This window comes from Microtus oregoni, unplaced genomic scaffold (assembly GCF_018167655.1).
Source record: "Microtus oregoni isolate MIOR12 unplaced genomic scaffold, Mior012 000003F_ref0000135, whole genome shotgun sequence".
NCBI classification, from domain to species: Eukaryota; Metazoa; Chordata; class Mammalia; order Rodentia; family Cricetidae; genus Microtus; species Microtus oregoni.
Window position 1 is genome coordinate 18,906,193 of NW_024543062.1, and position 20,630 is coordinate 18,926,822.

A 20,630-nucleotide genomic window follows, 5' to 3' on the forward strand; every position below is an offset into this window, starting at 1 on the left:
ACCTCCCACCTGCCCGGTCCAGTTACCATCCAGCCTCCGCACATGCTCTGTTGCCATATGCTCCCCCCCCCGCTGCTCCATTTGTCCAACCACCCACTTGTACCGTCTGTCTATCCCTTCTTCCTCCGTTCTCCCCCCACAGGTCCTGAGTCCTGTGACTAGTGCCACCATGATGGCCATTTCCTGTTCTATGTTTGACAGTCTAGGTGTCTCCATGTCCAGGAGGACTGCCTTTAGTGCTGCCAGGAAGCTGGGGGGGACATCTGATCACTGTGGGTGTGGCGGCGGCTAGGGACTAGGCTTGAGAGTGAGAGTGGCCATTTGGGGCAGTAGGGTGAGGTCTTCCTCGCTGCCTTGTACCCAAAGAGGGTGAGTCAAGCATCCTCAGGCTAGGCGGGGTCCTGTATGGGGCAGCCAGCAGGAGAAGGTATGCCCAGGAAGGCTGCAAGGATGAAAGGCTGGCACTGAGTGGCTGCAGAATCTGTCACGTGCCAAGATCTTCCTGTTTGGAACTTAGGCTGAGAGCTAGAATTGGGGGATGGGACTCAGGTAGGCAGCTCCTGGGGAGAGGCTCTTCCTCCCCATCCTAGAGCCCCTGAGCTCGCTCTCCCGGGCAGGAGAAGGGGCTGTGCATGGCCTCCATGACTGGGTAGCAGGTGGGTGTCCCAGGACCAGCTCTGGGTTTTATATCCATGGGAAACTGTCATTCTCTGCTGTCACCAGCTGTCCCAGTCCTAGCCTCGGGCTCTTCTGAGGGTCTTGTCCTCACAGTCACCCAGTGAGGCCACTTGTGGCTCAGATGTTCCTGTTACCCTGTCTTACGGTTTCTGTGGCTGTGATGAAACACCGTGACCAAAGCCACTTGGGGATGAAAGGGTTTATTCGGTTTATGGGTCCACATCGATCTTCATCAACACATGAGGTTAGAATAAGAACAAGCAGGACAGGAAGATGGAGGCTGGGCCTGATACAGAGGCCATGGAGGAGTGCTGCTTATTGGCTTGCTTCCCATTACTTGCTCAGCCTGCTTTCTCATATAACCTAGGACTACCAGTCCAGGGACGGCAGTATCCACAACGGCTGGGCCCTCCCCCATCAATCACTAATTAAGAAAATGCCCCACAGACTTGTATTCAGCCGATCTTACGGAGGCATTTCCTCAATCAAGAGTCCTTTCTTAGATGACTATAACTTGCGTCGAGTTGACATAAAGCTAGCCAGCACACACCCCCTTTCGGGTCTCTGCTTCTCCTCTCTGCCTGATTGTGTGTCCCTGTCTCTGTCCCACCATCTGTTGCTCTCTCCCCTGCCTGGGCCCCGGCTGGGCTGGAGCCAGGCTCCAGGGGGACTGGGTGGGTGTGGATGGAATGCACGGCTCTTCAGTGCAAACGTGGTTTGTGTGGATTCCAGCTGGAGGCAGGAGCAGGGTTTGCGGGGAGTGTCTGGCTCCCCACTGTTTGGCAGTGCCCTCCTGTTTAGGCTTCCCAGTGCTTGGGAATTCATTGAGCTTTGTTTTAGGTGATTTCAGTATGTCACTGAGAACCTTCTTGGAAAGGTCCTTGGGTGGTTGGGACTTGGGAGACCAGCACAAGCACAAACTCTGGCACCTGTAATGAAATCCAGGTTTGGTAGCTTCAGGCTGAACTCAGCCCAGGTGGTTGCCATCACCATGGTCTATGCTTCTTAGAGTGCTTGAGGGGACAGCGTGTGTGACTCTGAGCATCCCTACCCCACACCCCCCGCAGGCCAGCCACTTCTGTTGTTCCCCTAACTCTGGTCTGGAGCCTGCTGCTGTGTCTGGCTTGGCTGGCCACAGACCTCTGTTGGAATTGGAAGAAATCAGCCCTGGGTTCCCCTTCCCAGGCCTTTTGTGACAGGTCTTTATGTCAGAAACCGAACATGTCTTACTGAGCCCTTGAAGCTTTCTGCCTAGGCATGGGACAAGGCAGAGTGACTGACTTGGTGGAGTCTGGCTGCCTGGCTGACAGACTCTGACTGACAACAGACAGATTGACTCACGGACTGGGGAGAGAACTAAACTGCCACCTGCTTTCTTGTTGGGTTCAGGGCTTGTCTGTCCTCAGGAGGGTGAACAAGCAAAGTCACCTAACACTTAGAGGCTGCCCTGCCAGCTGCCCTTAGTGTATCTTGGCATGCCGGGCACTGGTCTGCATCTGTTGAGGAAGCAGTAGGATAGTATCTACTGGTCAGGGTGTCGATCCCCACCCCATCTGTCATCCTCCTGGAAAGATCCCTACGTCTGTGAAGGAGTCATTCGAATGGCTTCTCCCAGCCCTGTAGACGGTCTTGGTGGGTGGATTCTCCCCGCCTCTGGATGTTTCTGTGATTGTGTTTCACAGTCCATGGCCTTTGTTCTTGTGGCTTATTATGTGGGAGTGTTTAGATCAGTGTCGGGGACCTGCTATGTGTGTGTGCACGGTGGGGGGTATGGGCTGGGTCATTTCATGCCTGGTCCCAAGGATGAGCCTCTGGGAAAGACAGCCTGGTCCAGGAAATGTGTGGTTGGTGTTTAGCTGCATCTTCTAAGTGTGCTGCATCAGACAGAACCTTGTGTCGATGGCTTGGCTTTGGAACCCATGCTGCACTGCAAGGAGTTTGGTCCATGGTTTCAGCCCCCCCCGCCCCCGCTTGTGGGGAACAGCAAAGAGGATCATACTTATCGCCACCTTCTGTTTTGAGATGAATATTGAGACAGTTCTCTGGAGGATTCTGTTGGGAGGAGGGCCTGGAGTCCCCAGTGTGTCATGTCCCTCTGTCCTCATGTCTGGGCTGGGAGCGAGCTAATGGGGATGGAGACCCCTAAGGAGGGGGACACATAGGAGTTGTAGGCCTTTCTAGTCGCAGGAGTGGTAGGGGTGGGGGTAGGTGGCGCACCTGGTTGCCCAGGCTGCAGTTGTTCCCAGGAATAAAGCGTCCTGTGTCCATAGAGTGCAGCTGCGTGGGGGTGGGGAGCAGCCGCTGGCTTTGCCTGGCCATGTCTGCCAACAGCTGCTGCCTTGGCCTATGCGGCTGGCCTTGCTGGGAGCCAGGGTAGGGACAGTTTTCTTGTCTGTGCTGTTCAGAGGTAACTGTGCCAGACTGTGGGCTGACATTTTGGATGCAACAAGGCTCACAACTCCCTGAGGAGGTGAAATTACTGCTGTCTCTCTCTCCCCATTGTACAGATAGGACACCAAGGCAGACCGCACCCACGCACTATCCGAGGTCACAGAGCTGAGTCCTACAGAGTGGGCCTGGGATCCGAGCCCAGTGTTATATAGAAGAGAACTGGGCAGTTTTCCTGACCCCTTTGTTCCCAGAGCATCCGGTTCAGCCTGGGTGGTCCCTGACTCCAGCTAGAGAACAGAGGAAACCGTGGAGGAGCCAGGTGCAGGGCCATGTGTGAGGTACACAGTTCAGCCTCAGGGAGGAGTTCCCGGATGAAAGGTTCCCACAGTGAAAAAGAGCCAGTAAAAAGAGCACAGGACCAGCATCCCTGTGTGGGGAAGGCTGAGCCAGGAGGATCTCAAGCAGGGACGTCCTGGGCAGCAGGGAGAGAAGGCTCAGCAGCTAGGAGGATTTGTGACTCACAACTGTTTATACTCTCAGCTCCAAGGGTTCCGACCCCTCCTTTGACCTCCAGAGGGACTAGGCATACATGTGGTACATGTACATACATGTGGAAAAACACTCACAAATAAAACAAATCTTGAAAAGATTGAAAGTAAAAAATGACTTAGGTAATAGGTCCATGGTAGATGCTCGCTTAGCAAACCTAGAGCCCCAGGTTCCAACTCCGCTGCTCCTGTGTGCTGTGACGGTGCTTTCTGAAGAGCTGACTGATGCTCTAGTTCAGGCCTGCAGCCTGCCTGCATACACTCTCATGCGTCTGTGGAGAGCGTGTGGAGCTGGGCCTAGGGGTCACTGTTGGTCTTGTTTCTCTTGGGGGAATAGGAGGGATACGACCAAGAGGAGGTGGTAGAGACTGATGTTGCTCAGGTGACACGGCAGCCTCCTCGGTTTTGCCTTTAGAGAACATGCCATGGGAAGGGTGGCCAGGACCAGACAAGAAGGCAGGCTCCACATACAGAGTTGTGGTTGCTTGGAATAGGAAGTTGGTGTGCTACAGCCTGAAGTCATGGCTGGAAAAGAGGTTCGGGGTCACTTGGGTGACCACACATACTCTGCTACTGTCCCCCTACAGGACCGTAGCTTGGCGGGCAAGCTGGAGCCTGTGTCACCCCCCAGTCCGCCTCACGCTGATCCCGAGCTGGATCTGGCCCCATCTCGGCTGTCCAAGGAGGAATTGATCCAGAACATGGACCGCGTGGACCGTGAGATCACCATGGTGGAGCAGCAGATCTCCAAGCTGAAGAAGAAGCAGGTGAGTAGTGAGGACGGGAGGGGTACTCCAGTGGAGGCAGGGACCAAGGGCCACATCCCCAGGTGCCCTCAGCCATGTGGTTTGCTGGTTTTGGGGGACGTGTCTAGAAGCCCTGGACTGGGCACATCAGGCTAACACACCTGAACTCCAGCAGAGAGTCCAGAGCCTGTTGGGGACCAAGGCTTCCTGGAAGAGGCACCTCTAGCTGCCCATGTTGGAGCAGGAGCCCATGGCTGTTCCTTGCATGAGGAGATGAGTGGAATCTGGGAGCAGGGCAGTGAGGGCTCCCAAGATGGTGGCTCAGAATCCCAGGGTAAGGCTGGGTCCTGGTATGGTCAGGTCAGCCATGCCAGGCCGACGGAGAACTCTGCAGCGTCCCTGCCAGGCCACACTGAACGAGACACTGAGGGCCAGAGGGGTGCAGTGACTATGGAGCCCAGAGTGATGGGACTAAGGTCTGACCTCAGGCTTGAGAGGTGTGCTGTCTTAGTGTTTTCTTCTGGTTCCTGGGGAGGAACTTCCTGCTTGTTAGGTTCCCTGTTTTCAATTTTTGGCTAGAATGTGAGAGCCGCCACCAGGGGTCACTGTAGGACTAAAGCAGCTTGGCTCATCTGGCTCAGTACTCACTGTTCCTGCCTCATCTTCTCCCTGTTGGGGCCATGAACCTCTGCTCCTATGTGACTGAACATGCCAGCTTTATGTGTGCACACAGGCAGAGTGGAGCATGCTCCAATAGCATCCATGGCTCTTTTTATAGGTCATCACAGCAGGCATTAATGAGCCTCTTGTGTAGCCTGAGGTCTGTTCCTTGAACTCTTTGATCTTGGTTTCTCTCTTTGAGGCAAAGCTGACAGCAGCAGCAGGAAGGGATGGCAGGTATGAGGGAATGAAGGAGAGGTCTAGTGTGAAGACACAGGCCTGTGCTGGTGACAATGATGGTGGTGGTGATGGTGATGATGATGATGATGGTGGTGGTGATGGTGATGATGGTGGTGATGATGGTGGTGGTGATGGTGATGGTGATGATGATGGTGGTGGTGATGGTGATGGCAATGATGATGATGATGGTGATGATGATGGTGGTGGAGGAGGTGCTGATGATGGTGATAGTTGGGATGGTAATAAAGATGGTGGTGATGATGATGATGATGTTAGTGATGGGTGAGGGTGGTGATAAGTATGATGGTAGTGGTGAGAGTGGTACCATAATGATTTTGATAGTAACGATGATGTTGATGATAGTGATCATAGTGGTAGCGATGGTGATGTTGGTGATGGTGGTCTTAGTGATAGTGATGGGTGGTGGTGATGATGTTGATGGCCATGGTGGCAGTGGTTATGATCATGGTGGTAATGATAGTAATAGTGGTGACGATTGTGGGAATGGTGGCTATGATGATGGGGATGGTGATGATGGTGGTGGTTGTAGTTGTATTGGTGGTAGCAATGATGGTGTTGATCATGGTGATGAAAATGATTATGATACTGATGATGGTGTGACCATGATGATGGTGGTCATGGCGTGGTCATGATGATGATGGTCATGGTGTGGCCATGATGGTGGTGGTCATGGTGTGATGGAAAGCTCTGTCTGGCAAGTCTTCTTTCTGCCTCCCCCAGCACTCTCCTCATACCTCCTGCTTTAGCCTTCAGAGGGTGTCTTCATTCCCAAGGGAGGACCGGAAGGTTCAGAGACATGTAGCACCCCAAGGTTGCATGGTTGTAAGGATCAGAAGTAGTGTTCCAGGCTGAGGGCTTCACTCTTTCTGCAGCATCTCCTGGAGCTGTGGAGCTCGCAGTGTGGTGGTAGTGGATAAGAGGGGCTGCCCCTTGCAAATTCAGCAGTGTTCCACCTGCGTGGCCTCATTAGTCCTCATTGCAGTCCAGGGGAGAATTGAGGAAGAGTGTACTTCCCCCCACCCCCATCCCCCGCTCCATCTCCAGGGCAGGATTTGGACCCAGAAAGCCTGGTCCAAACTAGATGCACAGCCCAGGGAGTCTGACCAAGGAGGGCACAGAGTGCCTGGGTGACTCACAGGAAATGGCGATCAGCCTGACTTCCTGTGTGTGGCTGCGGGCAAGGGGGGGAACAGCGCCTCGGCTTCCGGCCTGTACCGCTCACACTGTCCCCTTCCCCACAGCAACAGTTGGAGGAGGAGGCTGCCAAGCCGCCTGAGCCCGAGAAGCCAGTGTCGCCACCACCCATAGAATCAAAGCACCGCAGCCTGGTCCAGATCATCTACGACGAGAACCGGGTATGCCCTTCAGGAACAAACGGGTGGAGAGGACACTGCACGGCATAGGTGTCAGGCGAGAGGAGAGTGAGGGACCAGCTGGTCCCCGAGATGTGCTGTCACCTCCCACATGCTCAGCAGATCCAGTGACACACTTGGTGATAGCAATATCTTTATACTGATAGTTAGCTGCCTGGCCAGTCCTAGGAAGGTGTGCATGGTAGGCTCAGACGGGCAAGGGAGGTGTGGGGAGTGACCTGTTCAGAGCCACACAGCTGGGATGTGGTAGACATGAGATTTGAACCATGCTTGGGTTTGAGTCTCATTCTGGGCCTCTGTGCCACAGTCCCCTCTGCTTTGCTAGTGAGCTGCTGCCACCTGACACCTGGTAGATGGAAGGGATGCTCCTGTGTCTCTACCCCTCTGGAGCCCTCTGATTGGCTGATTCTCTAGAGACCTTTGGACTGCTTCCAACTCTGTATCTGAGAGTAGGGAACCAAAGCCAGAGGAACCTGGGTAGGTTAGGCTCGTGCCTCAGGTTCTGTAGGAAGTAGGTAGGAGTTCTTTATTGCTAAGGAAGATCCTGGGGCTCAGAGAGGGCAGGGGACTTGCTTGAGATTGCACAGCTGTTTAGATTTGGGGCTGGGACAAAGAACTAAGATTGAACTCGCTCAAGGAAAGGTGATCAGAGAAGTGGCTCCCTCCAGCCATTGGACACATGTCCCCGAGGCCACCTTCCTGCTCCCTTGGCTCAGCTTTCCTGCTTCAAGTGAGGTCTCTCCATTTTCTCTCTAATCAAGAACACCTCCCTGTTCCTGCTTTTGTATTCGCTGAGGGCTGCATCACAGCCAGGCACAGCAGGGCTTGGCAGGGGGGTACCACCTATAATACCCCTGTTGTTCTTCTGCCTGGGCTAGGCCTGGAGCTGGCCTTACCTCCCCAGCTTCCCCTGAGGAATGGCAGGGCCTAGCTCCTTGGGATCAATAGGATTAAATTTTAATCCCCCTTCCTTCCCACAAAGAGGCAGGACAAGGACCTGCCTCTAATGCTCTGTCCTGGTGGCCAGGCTGCCCAAGGTGTGCTTGTAGTCAGAGCTGGCTCAGGGGCTGGGCCAGATCCAGTGCTGGTTTGCCTTCCTTGATTGGATTGTGTCCCTGTGACCTCAGACCTCCTGGCCAACAGGCATCTGCAGTCTGAAGCTGGCCTATTAGACCTCCGGGTTGCCCTAATCACCCTTGGGTGAGCTGGTTCAGTTCTAATGAGTGTGTACCAGCATCTGCAGTGACCTGGCCTTGTCTCCACATAAGGGTGTGACAGGTAATGCTGTTAAGGACTTACTGTATGCCAGGGCTGGTGTTGGGGTGGCAGCTGAGTGCCTGTTGTGTGCCAGTGTGGTGAGGTGGCTGGGGAGACCGGCTAGGAGATGACCTGGGAAGGCAGGCCACTGTAGGGTCCACTGAGAGCCCTGTAGTCCTGTTCTGAAGCAGGTGGGAGAGGTTCAGTGAAGCCTGGTTGATTAGGCTGCTGCCTTATCCTGATCAGGGGGGTGAACCTGGCAGGTACCTCCTTGGAGCCCCCATCCCGTGACTGTCCCTGTCTAGTGTGCAAGCAAACCAGCCATAAGGTCAGATGAGGATAGTGTAGTCTTGGATTTGGGGACGTTGAGACCTGTCTGGGTGGAAGAGCCTGGCAGGTGGCTGGGACGGCATGGCAAACAGGAAAGAAGCGGGAGGGCCTGAAGTGTCTAGACATGGAGTGCTTGGGATAAGCAGGGCCATAGGTCAGGACTTAACTGGGGAAGGGTAGCTTCAGCTCCCAGGGTGGCAGAAGATGGTGAGGGAGGGAGTGTGTGGGAGTTGGGGTGGTGAGTGTATGTCACTGCTTCTATGTTCCCACCCACCATTCCTGGGTGTCCCCTGTCCCCGAGGAGGGACAGCACATTTGCCCCTCAGCCCCTTGTAGAAGTTGTGGGTCTACCACCTTAGTGGGTATGGTTTATAGGGCACAGGGTTGCCTAGAATCCCAGATCCAAGATCGTGCTCCAGCTGTGTGAAGCACAGTTCCTGGGGGCTTCTCTGTGTTTGGTGCCACCCCTTTTACCAAAACACAGTTCCTGCTGTTTTCCACAGAGCTTTACGATACACACCAAGATACCGTAGCCGAACCAGTGTTAGCTCAGCCCCCTGATCTTGTGCCCTGGCCACACCTTGAAGTTGTTGGTCTTTGGGTCCCAGATTGGCACAAAGGATTCAAGAATGGGGTGTTGTTCCTGGTTAGCTGGGCTTTAGCTCTTGGCAGAGGTCAGACTAGTTGTCAGCTGAAGCCCGCCCACTGCCCCTGCTGGGTACTGGTAGGTTGAGGTTGTCTAGCCTCAGCTGGTTCTGCGGGGTACAGCTCTTGGGTAATGATGGTGACTTCTATAGCACCCCGAATTTCCTTCAACACCTGTCTGGTTTCTAGTACATGGGTTCAGGCTTCTCCAGCCGCTTCTGTATCCCCTATTCCAGTCCCTGTGCCCCCCATTCACTCCCCGCTTCCTGTGAGTCGGTCCTGGTGGTCCCAGTCTGGGCAGACAGCCAGACGGAGGCACAATGTTGTCTTCATGCATTGGCCTGAGGGGACGAGATCCAGCCTATTGAGGGGTGCCCCCGCAGCAGCCATGGGGCTCTCTGCAGCACGCTTCTGTTTTCCTAATGAGTCCTGGTTTGTGAAGGGAGGGGACATAGGCCAGAAATAATCATTCAATTGTGAGACGGGATCCTAGACGGCTCCGGTATTCCCTTCCACTGCACTGGCTCTGAGGTCAGCAGACTCTCGAGGCATCCAAGCCTGGCAGAAGTTAGCGGGTGAGGCTGTAGCCTGATTAGCCTTGGTCAGACCCCTAGCTGGGGCCAGCCTGGGAGGGCCCAGGGACTTCTACAGGGTTAACGGGGATCCTTCATGCAGATTGGGCATTCCAGAGGCACTGGTACCAGTCTGCTCCGAGTCCTCTTTTAATTCCACTCTTCTCTTTGCCCTGCAGAAGAAAGCAGAAGCTGCACATCGGATCCTGGAAGGGCTGGGGCCCCAGGTGGAGCTGGTGAGCTGGTGGCTTGGCTGGGCAGGCTGGGAGGAGTGGGATGGAAGAATGGGGTCTGGCAGCAGGTATTGGGTGGGTGAAGGAGGAGGGGGAAGTCATGTACTGCCCAGCACTGTCCCCAGAGGGAGGCAGGAAGCAGCAACACCTCCTGATAAGGATGCTGACAGATAACTGAGTGGCTGCTGGGCAGTGAGCCTGTCCCTGCCTTGAAGCCTGAAGCTGGCGTGCCACTGTAGCTCCGCATCAGAGCCCATGCAGTGGTTGACTAGTCTGGATTCCCTTCTCTGAGCTTGATGGCTATGTAACCCTCTGTAAGACTCTTGACGTCTCAGTGCTTCTGCCTGGGACAGAGCCTGCCTGTGGTGGAAAGGGTGGCCATGACTGCAATGATTATTATCATCGTCCTGCTGGTCTCAACTGTGTTGTAGCAGGGTGGGAAGCAGCCCAGCCTCAGGGGAACTGTTGGAGGGGGTGGTGCAGAGGGGGCTGCCCCCTACTGCCTAAACCTGCACCCGATGGTACAGCATTGGATCACATCGGCTGCAGGTGGCAGGTGTTGCTGGTGCATTGGTGCATGGGGTGGATGTGGGTCTGTGGTGTGTGCAAGGACACTTGGGGCACACATGAGTCATGGGTACTGTGTTCTTGCTGAAGGCTGGGGGAGGGGGCCTCCTGGCTGAGTCCATGCTGTACCCTAACAGTCTATTCCTAAAGAATCTGGAGCAGACAGATGGGAGCAGAGCTCCTGTACTGCCTGTGGTGGGCTCTGTGACCCCATCCTGCACCTGGGACCTGTGCTGCTGTGCCACCACTGGGTCTCTCGCTTTCTTCATACACTCGTCACCGATCTGTGCCGCCTGCTGCACAGTTCAGCCTTTCAGTTGCGTGTTGTGGTCCAAAGGAGCCCTGTGTCACTGCTCTTGGTCCTTCTGGAGCCCTGAATGGAGCCATGCAGCCCCATGGTCTACTGTTCTCCCTCCTTTCTGCCTCCCCCAGCCCCAGCATCGGGTGCTCGTGTTCTCCTATACTGTTGGCACTTTCCTCGTCTACCCTGTCGCCAGAAGCAGCTCTTCATCCCTTTTCAGAACTGCAGCATATTCCATTGTTTCTGGTCTGCATTTTATCTTTCCGTCCTCAGTTGATGACGTTGGGTGACCTTTTGTTGTTTTCGTCTCCTGGGAATGAAGCCACACCGCAAGAGCAGGAGCAAGCAGCATTTGTCTTTCTTGAGTCTGTGCCTAGGAGTAGAATAGCTGGCACCCGTGTTGTTGTTTTTCTCCTATGGAAGTTCCTGGCTGGTTTCTAAGGTGGCTGCCCCACTGTGTATTCCCACCAGTGAGTGCATCTTGCCTGTCTCCCTTTTCTGCCATTCTTTCCTCTTTATTTCTGATCGATTTTGGGGACCGGGTGTGTGTATGTTTGTGTGTGTGTGTTTGTATGTGTCGGGCCTGAGGACATAAACCAGGAAGGGGGTTCATGACCTTTGTGCTTAATGCTTGTAGCAGTTGGTTCCTGGAGGTGTTGGTATCTGGACTGGTGGGGGCACCTGCTAATGGGCACTTGCTGTGCTAGGTCTCTGGGTATTGCCACCTTGTTTTCTGGAAGAGGCTCAGGAAGCATGGTGCTTTGCCCACATATTCCCCCATACTCCATCTCTTTCTCTCTCTCTCTCTCTCTCTGGGAAGGTGTGTGTTCGCTGTGAGTGTGGCCAGGTCTTCATGGGGCTGCTGCCATGTGTGTGCAAGGCTAACATTGTACTGGCCTCCCAGGATGCTGGTGGTTGGTTAGACTTTGGTCACTTGGGCCACCATGAATCTGGTGCTAAGATAAAACACTAAAGCAGCTTAGGGGTAGAAAGCGTTTATTTCAGCTTATATGACACAGTCTATCATTGAGGGAAGTCAGGGCAGGGATTCAGGTAGGAGCTTGAAGCAGAAACCACGGAGGAACATTCTTTTGGCTTTTTTGGCTTTCTCACAAGTTCCTGTTTAGCCATACACACCCAGGACCACTTGCCTCGGGAGTGATGCTGACCACAGTGGGTTGGGCCCTTCTGCGTCAGTTAGCAGTCCCCTCCATAGGGGACAGGTTTTCCTCTCAGATGACCCTAGGTAGTGTCAAATTGACAAAGTTAAATCAGGACAGTCAGACCCTCTTCGGCTACTGAATACATCCGGGAACCTTGGCACAGCAATGACAAGGTAGTGACCATCTTGCTCTGTGTCCCAGAGGGAGAAAGAGAGGAGAGGGAGGTGGGGGCTTCAGGGTCTCTGCCTTGAGAGTCAGGGTACAGTTTAGAGATCTGTGTAGGCATTGTGTCCATGACTCCTACAGCTCAGTGTACCCCAAGAGGGCCCTGTGCTGTGCAGGGACCAGGCCGACCAGGTGGGAGGCGGTGGAGGGATGCTGGGGCCTCCCCTCTGCATAGCTGAGTCACTCGCTTCCTTCCTGCTCTGAGGCGCGTTATTCTGAGAGCCCAGTGTCCTTGTGGGCTGGGCTGTCACTCCATCTCTTACAAGCTTGGTCACCCCAGAGCTGGGTTGCAGCCAGGCTGCAGGGTGTCTACGCCCACAGCTGGCCAGCGCTCCACTGTGCAGCTGTGACCATTGTCTTTAATGGGGAGGGCAGGCATGCCCTTACTGCAGCAGAGTGCCAGCCACCCGCTGTCCTTGTCCCTCCCCAGGTCCAGTCCTCTGTGAGGATGGCCTGAGGGTGTTGTCCCAGCGCTGAGCCCCCTTGGTGGCTTCTCTATATGAGGTGTTCACTGGGGCAGCCGAGCCCCTCAGTGCCTAGGGCCACAGCTTTGTCCTCACTCCCCAGAAGGTGGATTGGGGTCTGTCCCCTGTTGCCCTCTTGGGCGTGGGTGTTCCCTTTGTCCTCGCACGCTGGGAACACGTTTTGCTCGCTGCCCCATGGGGTCAGTGACCATGGCCTCCACCCCTTCCTGCTCCAGTAAGGCAGCTCACCATCTTTAAACCCAAATAATGGCAAACCTGTCAGTACATCTGGAATGTTCTGGGCTACTCACACATTCTGTGAGGTGGGTCCTCTGCTGTGTACCCATTTTCTAGATGAGGATATCCAGCCTTATCTATCCCTGGAGCCCGAGCCCTTAAGCAATGCCTACTCACATTGGCTTTTTTTTTATTGGCATTTGGGGGACACAGAGGATCAGGTGCTGCTACCCTGAGTGCCAGGAAAGAGCATCTTCATAGGGCCCCTGACTCCTGAGATGTGGCCTTGCAACCTTCTTCATTCATCAGTGCTGGCCCCTTCCTCCCCTCTGGGCAGTTCTGCAACGAGTCTGACTGCTGGTCCTCTTGTTGCTTTATCCATTTTTCCCCTCCTAGACGAGGAATGCTTCCCCATTTCAGGCTGTGCGCCCATAGGAGGTGCTGGTCCGTGGTCTCTTATCACCAGGAGAGCAGTGAGCCTGACTATTTGAGCCCCTGATGAGTTGCAAGGGATATGAGAATTGGTGTCCTTGATGCCGGCCTGGGTGCAGGTGACAGGCCTTGTCTCTGAGTGGTAGGGGTCTATCAGGGGCAGGATGCTGGTGTGGTTCTCACACTGGTCCCGTGGAAATTCTCGCACAGATCCTTATGTGTCTCTGTCTTGCCCAGGAACCCAGGACTTGACAAGGTTCTTGTAGGTGTGAATGTGTAGTAAGGAAAGGGCATGGAAGGAGGCAGGGGCAGGATGCAGCTGGGGGAGTAGGGTGGAGTTCAGGCTGTGGGCATGTTTGCCATTGTCCTCAGGCTTCCTATCTGTGCAGTGGGTGCACTGTGAGCAATCACTGTTGCAAAGCAGGAGACTCAGTAGTTAGACACCTGTGGCCTTGGCTCTACAATCTGGAGGCCAGCAGAGACCTTTGGGGAGGTAGTGGGCAGATCCCCCTTCTATCTGTGGCCTCTCCATGTCCCTCCAGCAGGCTGTGTGGACAGAGGAAGCCATTGCATGGAGGACACAGACCATTGGTGCAGCTTCTGACCCATGGTGGGTCCCATGACTGTACACTGCCCTTGCTTTGCTCTTGAAACTCCGTTCTCCCATGTAGGTGGCCCTGGCTCATGGGTCCCTGCTGAGGGAGCCTATGGTGTCTTCAGCATGAGGCCCACCCATGTTCCTTCCATGTTTCTCAGATTTATATCTACTGCCATTGTGGCCACTGTGTGCACACGTGTACATGACCCAGCATTCATGGGCGTCTGGCATCTCAGGCCACTGGGGAGAGGTCACTTCTTGGCAGTTGGAGCTGGGCTCTGCAGAGGGTGTGTATCTGTCTGTGTCTGCCACCCGCTGCCCTCAGCTTCTTGGTTTGTTTTGGTCTTTGTGGTCCAGGAAAAAGGCCTTGTTAGCACTACGGCTGTGGGTTTCCATGGTGATCTAAATGCTAAGCCAACGCTAAGCATCTTGCAGATAAACTACTTTGCCTAGGATGGGGCATAGTCTGGTCCCTGCACCCGGGCCTGATAACACAGTTTTCAGCCTTTTCCTGGCCAGATCCTCTGTTTCTCTGTAGCCTTGATTATCCATCCAGCAGACAGCTACTGGGGTTGAGGGTGCATGGTCTGGGTTCTGGCTGGTGACATTAGCCCCACGCCACTCTGTCACCCACGCCATCCATCTCTGATAAACTTCTTTCTTCTCCTACAGCCACTGTACAACCAGCCGTCCGACACACGCCAGTACCATGAAAACATCAAAATGTGAGTCACTGCTGCCGTGGACCAACCAGTCCTGGGGATCAGGATACCAGTAGGCAGTCTGGGTGGAAGTCCCCAGTTGAGCCAAGCCCAAGCTGGGGCTCAGAGCAGGCCTGGGGCAGAAGGAGTGGCATGTTGGGAACAGAGACTAGAGGCAGGAGGCTGTGGTGTCAGGAGACAGGCTAGGCGTGGGGAGCGTTAGCTGTGGACTTCTGTGGAGCACACTCGTGCCTGAAGCAACTGTAAGCTTTATTTCAGAGGCCTCCCGAGCCATGTCTCTTAGGTGTCATATAGTGGGGTGAAGCAGGGATGCCAGGCTCTGCTGGAGTTTGATGGCTGCTGTCCTTATGCTGGGGGAAGGTAGAACTCCTGGCAGGAGGCCTACTTTGTGCGTTGCTTTAATGGGAGTGGCTCTCTCTCATCAGTGGGCTGTGGAAGAGAGAGGCCTCTCATCATCTAGAAACAAAAAGACAGAAGGTCTGGAGCACATGGTGGTGTCAGGTCTGGGGAGGGCAGGAGGTGAGGGTGTGAGGGATGGTTGGAATAGTAGGCCTACATGGGTGATTGACAGGTGGCCTCAGAGTATGGCTTGGTGGACTCGATAGGTGGCGATACAGCGATCTGGTCAGTGTTCAGGAAGCTAGTGTCCCTCTTGGTTCTCAAGTGTCATGGATGCTGGGTTCTAGGAGGTCCCTGTGTGGCTTCTGGAGTTGTATGTGGTCACACCTTGGCCAACCTCTTGTGTCTCCTGGAGTACTGACCCTGTGGGCCCTGCACTGGCCCTGCAGTGTTGGGCCCAGCTGCTTCCATGGTTGTCTCTGTTGGCTTGGCTTCACTGCCCAGGGCTGAATCGTCCTGCTTCTCCTCTGTGTGTGTCCTGTCCAACTGGCTGGTCCTCATGGGAAAGGGGCTGCAGAAGAGGGATGGTGACAGGCCATTGGAAGGGCTTGTCATAGTTGCTTTGGGGTCACGGCGGGTGGGGGGCATGTACCACCAAGCCTGGCTTCTGGGACATTCATTTATTTACTCACACACACTCGTTCGTTCGTTCATTCATTCATTCATTCATTCATTCATTCGCTTGCTGATGTCACCGAGTTCTATTCCCACCCCGTGGAGTCTGGACAACATGGGTAGAAATAGAATGGGTTTCTTAGATGCCCCTGTGGCTCTATTAGGCACTGAATCTGTCTGGGCATGGTGCCATAGACCTGCGGGCCCAGTGTTCTGAAGGCTGAGGTAGGGGGTTGGTGAGTAAAAAGTAACCAGGCTACAAAGTAAGACCCCAGTGGCTTTAAACAAACAAACTTGGAAGACGAAAAGAAGGAAGAAAAGGGAGGGGGGCTCTGGTCTTGAGTCTACACTGGTTGGGGTGACCACCCCTCTGCACGATTCTAGGTATTAATCAAAATATAGCTCTGACGGAGTGAACTTTCTTAAATACAGTCAGTTTTCTGTTTGTCAAGTTCATATGTGAGTGTATTATGAGCTTGGAGCGCTGAGGCTTGACGTAGGTTCCTTTAACGTCATGGCCACCGTTGTCCGTTTCAGTCCTGTGCTGTTAAATGCACATAATCTTTCACTGTGAAGGAGTCCTGAGAAGAGAGGAAATGGAGTCATAGGAGAGGGGAAAGGGACGCTAGCCAGACCTGGGGCAGGATGTGCCGGCTGAAGGCTGAGCAGCTGCTGGGCCGTGTGGAGGAGCATCCAGGCAGATGGGAAGCACAGAGGTCCTGGGGCTGTGCTGAGCTTGTTGAGACCACAGACTGCCGCAGCCACAGGCAGGATCAGCCAGGCCCAGGAGGGTGCTTCTTATCCTCCCAGCTTGGTCATCATCTGCAAAGACGTGGCCTTTACTGTAGGACGCGCTGTGCTGGGAGGTTTATCTTCAGGTTCACCCTGATGGCCACTGGGAGAAAGGGCCCAGGACACCGTGGGAAAGCCCTGAAGAGCTGTGGGCAGTGAGGTATGGAGGGTTAGGGCCTGGCGTCCATGGTTCCCAGCTCAGGACTGGGCAATATGTGATACCGTAAAGCCACGTCTTTACTGGTAAAAGAGTACCATTGCTCACTGGGGACCAAGGGACTTAAGATGGGGCCATTGGCTCTGTTGACCAATCCTGCTGCCCTGTGTGGCCTGTTGTTGAATCTGAGGGATAATGAAGCCTGGGACTGGAACACAGGGCTCTTGGCATCTGTTTGCTTTTGTTACTGTTTTTTGTTGTTGATTTTTTTTCAAGACAGGGTTTCTCTGTGTAGCCCTGGTTGTCTTGGAATGCACTCTGTAGACCAGGCTGGCCTCCATCTCTGTCTCCTGAGTGCTGGGATTAAAGGTGTGTGCCACCACTGGCTGACCTTTTTTTTTTTTTTTTAAATAGCTTTTGAACAGAGTTTTCATACAGTTCACCTTTGAAGTCTGAATGGCTTTTACTAGGCCACAGAGATGTGAGCCAATCAACGTGGGTCTAACCACACAGCATCACTCGGGGATCTTGGTGTCTCTTTGTTTCTTCCTGGTCAAAGACCCTCCCTTGTCCTGTTCCTGCCCCTTACCTCTCTGGATATTTCTCACGCATGGGGGCTGGGCTGTCCCAGTAGCTCATAGTATTGGAGTGGGTACAGTAGGCAGGGAGGGGTGCACCAAGTTCTGAAGGTGTGGGTAGTCTCTTCTGGACTGAGACTGTTCCCAGAGGGGTGGCTTGCTCAGTGACATGATGAGACTCAGGGCCCGGAAACTGCTGGGAAGACAGTAGGCGTGTTACCCAGGTGAAGTGTCAGGAGCTCCCAGGCCTGCGGGATAAGGCCCTGGCTGAGGCCTGGGGGCCTTTGGGGCTACTGCCTAATTGGGTGAGAAAGAGCCGGAACGCTCAGCTCCCTAGGGGTTGGGGGGGTCACTAGGGGAAATGAGAATGCCCTGAAGGAGGAGCTAGGACCTTTGGCGTCACATCTCTGCAGAGACTCAGTTTTGATAAAGTGGACCGAGTGGTGTCAGGTCAGGGGTGTGCCTGTGATCCCAGCACTCAGGAGGCTGAGAGATTGAGGTTGAGGTTAGCCAGACAGACAGACAAACCCTGCATAAAACAGTGTTGTCAGAGCGGCCCTTCACTGGGAGGTGTGCAGGCCAAGAGTGCCATAGGTTGGTGTCTTTGGCACGTAGCAGGTAGGAAACTTGGAAAGCCAAGATCTGCCTTGTGTGGGTGCTGAGAGCAGGGCCTCTTGTCTCACCATCTGTAAGGTGGGACTAGCCCTGGGGGCCACTGAGGACCCACTGAGTTAATACCCTCGCCCAAGTTGACATCTGGACCCTGCACATGGAGGGGTGTTGGAGGTTTTGTTCTGAGTCCCTGACCATAGAGACGGTTACTCCTAATTCATCCAGTCCTCATTCACCAAACATTTCCTCATTCACCAAATATGTCTCTGTATAGCTGATCCACGCCAGGCACTGTTTGTTCCTGGGAGACAGCCGTGAACGGGCCCCCACTTGAGATGGGGAGACGGGCAAGCTCAGTTCTCGTGTGGGATGTGACAGCTGTGACAAGGACAGTGAGATTGATGGAGGGGTTGGTGGGGAGCTCTGCCACCCAGGGAGCAGAGCCGCCACTGCTCCTTGACTGTCGGCTGTAATTGCTGAGGTGGGAAGGCTCCCTTCCCTGGGGACCTGGCCCCTGTCATTTTAATTTCTCTGCCTGCATGCCTGGCCGTGACTTTCAAGTTAATTTCATGCTTGGCTTCCTGGTGTGGGTGATTTCAGACCTGTGGAGGTCACCTGTGCGCCTCTTGCCTCTTCTGCCTTGCCATGGAGAGTGTCCGTAGCTGCCAAGCTAATGCCAGGGAACCTGCCACCTGGACTGGGAGGCTGGCCTTAGGGGCTTGGATCTCTCGAACTGCTAGCAGAGGGACGGCGGCCCCATGTCATGCTGGCAGAGGGCCGTGCAGGAGGCCACCAGGCACTGTGAGACCATCAGGAGCATCCATGGCTGGATGGCAGACGAGTCTCAGAGCAGGGTGAGGCTGCACAGCCATCACCCAGCCTGGGTTAGCGGCCTCCTGGTGTTCCCAAGTCACTGGCTTTGTGTGCCTACTCAGTCTCTGCCAGAGCAGCCTTGGTCCTCAGGTCTCAGGCTTAGTGTTAAGAATATTTCTTAACGTGAGCTCCCTGCCGACACAAAATTCCCAATCAAGCCAAATCAAAACAAGCTAAATTAAGAAATATCCAGGTTTAACAGGAGTTCTGTGTTCTCGGGTGGCCCCGAGGGGGAACCAGGAAGCCGGGAGGAAGGAAAAGGGACCATGTGTTCCTCTTTTGGGGGCTCAGTTAAATACCCTGGGGAGGGGTCAGGACCTGGCCTGCTGGGATTTGGAGTCCAGACCAGGCCTGGGGGCTGGGATAGATGCAAGGGGTTGGGGGCCTACGCTCCCAACTTGACACTTAGAAGAAGGTTCCTCGCCTGGTGACCTCAGACAGTCATGTTGCTTTGCCCCACGTTGGTTTAGGCTGGTCTCCTTTGCCACAGTAGGCAAGGGCTTTCTAACACCTAGTCCTCAGCTTAACCAGGCACATGTTGGGCACAGGTGGGGTCACACCCTCCCTGAACCTCACCTTGTCCTGCCAAGCCCTGGAGCTCAGGTACCCTCAGCCCCTTTCGTGTCTGTTATCAGCAGGCTGCTGACTTCATGGACTGCGGAAGTCCTCCCCTGTCTCTTCGCAGAAGTTTGTGTCTTTCTTTTCTTTCTTTCTTTCTTTTTTTTTTTTTTGTACACCACTGCATCAGGATTGGTGGTGGCTCCGTTCTTCCAGGAGGAGGAGGAGGAGGCTGCATTCCTCCTCCCACACCTCTTGTCGCCTTTTATTCTTCCTTCTTTCAGTCCAGAATCTTCTCAAACTCTCTACACGGTGGAGAGTGATTAAACCTTCGATCCTCTGCCTCTACCTCCCAAATAATGAGGTTACAGGTGTGGACCACTGCTCCCATTTCATGTGGTGCTGGGAATTGAACCCAGGGCCTTGTACTTCCTAGGCAAGCTTTCTACCAACCGAGCCATATCTGTGGTCACAGGCCTGGGACCTCTAGGCTTTCACTCCAAGGTGACTCCCAGTAGTGGAAGCTCTTGGTGGCTTGGGGACACGCTGGCACTATGGGGAAGTTGGGGGTCCCTCACCAGAAAAGTGATGTAGCTATGAGCCCAGGTTAGAGAGGGCAAGCTCAGTTCCCAAGGCCTCTCTCTGTCTCCCACAGGACCCAGAGGTTGGTCACGGCACCTAGCTCAGTGTAGTAGGGTTATGGGTAGTAGGGGGTCTCTGATGCTCAGTGGTGGGGTAGGGTGGGCAGAGTCCTGTATCCCATGGCTGCTGTGCCTTCCCTCAGGATTTCTGTTCCCTCTTTGCAGTCTGAACCCTCCTACCTGCCTATGTCTTTTTTCTACCCCATATCCATTTTCCAAATCTTTGTCCATTCTGAGGTAAATCTCTGATCTCCTCTCTCTCTTCCTTCTCCTAGTTTCTCTCTCCTGTCCTTCTCCCCACGTCTCCGCCCCTCTTTTTCTCTCCTCGGAATTCCCCACCCCTTTCCTCAGTAGTACTTGCAGAACCTTGTGGAGCCTGTGTGGTCAGGCTGCTTGCTCTGTGCTGAGTGGAAGCTGTCTGTCTGTGTTGAGCTGGAGACCCCTTGATGCCTTTATCCACTCACCGGACAGGGTCCCCAGGCCAATGACTTGTTTGCCTCTGGGCGGCAAGGGGCCCAGGGGTTGAACTTGGTTGGTTGGTACCCGTTGCTGACTCAGGAGACAAGGATGGTGCAGGTTGGCATGTGTTGGGACTGAGAGACGGGAACTATGAGCTCTGTGGGGCAAACCGGGCTCTCATCTGACTGAGGACAAGCTGAGAGCTGCCATCTCTGACTCTTGTTTGTGCTCTCCAGAAACCAGGCAATGCGGAAGAAGCTGATCCTGTACTTCAAACGGAGGAACCACGCGCGCAAGCAGTGGGTGAGTCCTATCCTGTCTCCTCCATACACATGCAAGCAGTGTGTGAGTGAGTCCCTTTCTGTCCTGTCTCCTCCATGCCATATGAAAGCAGTGAGTCCTGTTCGGTCTCCTCAACACCGTGGGCAACGGTGTCCTGCTTCTATTCTGCCCTTCTCCAAATCCCCATCCCTAACCCTTCTTTCCCATTGGTGTAGTGGATGAGGCCCTGTGCCCCCATTGCCATCCCAGAGTCAGGGCCTC

The 20,630-nt window shown here is 54.4% G+C and overlaps 1 protein-coding gene across 12 annotated transcripts in view; it reads left to right on the forward strand.

The window, feature by feature from the left end:
• Ncor2 (nuclear receptor corepressor 2) overlaps window positions 1-20,630 on the forward strand; it is a 155,688-nt gene that overhangs the window by 60,960 nt on the left and 74,098 nt on the right. For all 12 annotated transcript variants that reach the window (XM_041649369.1, XM_041649363.1, XM_041649364.1 and 9 more), the window contains 5 exons: window positions 4,205-4,384; window positions 6,526-6,639; window positions 9,641-9,697; window positions 14,354-14,406; window positions 20,324-20,390. In XM_041649369.1, the coding sequence (XP_041505303.1) occupies window positions 4,205-4,384; window positions 6,526-6,639; window positions 9,641-9,697; window positions 14,354-14,406; window positions 20,324-20,390 (471 nt within the window). The remainder of the gene's footprint in view (window positions 1-4,204; window positions 4,385-6,525; window positions 6,640-9,640; window positions 9,698-14,353; window positions 14,407-20,323; window positions 20,391-20,630) is intronic.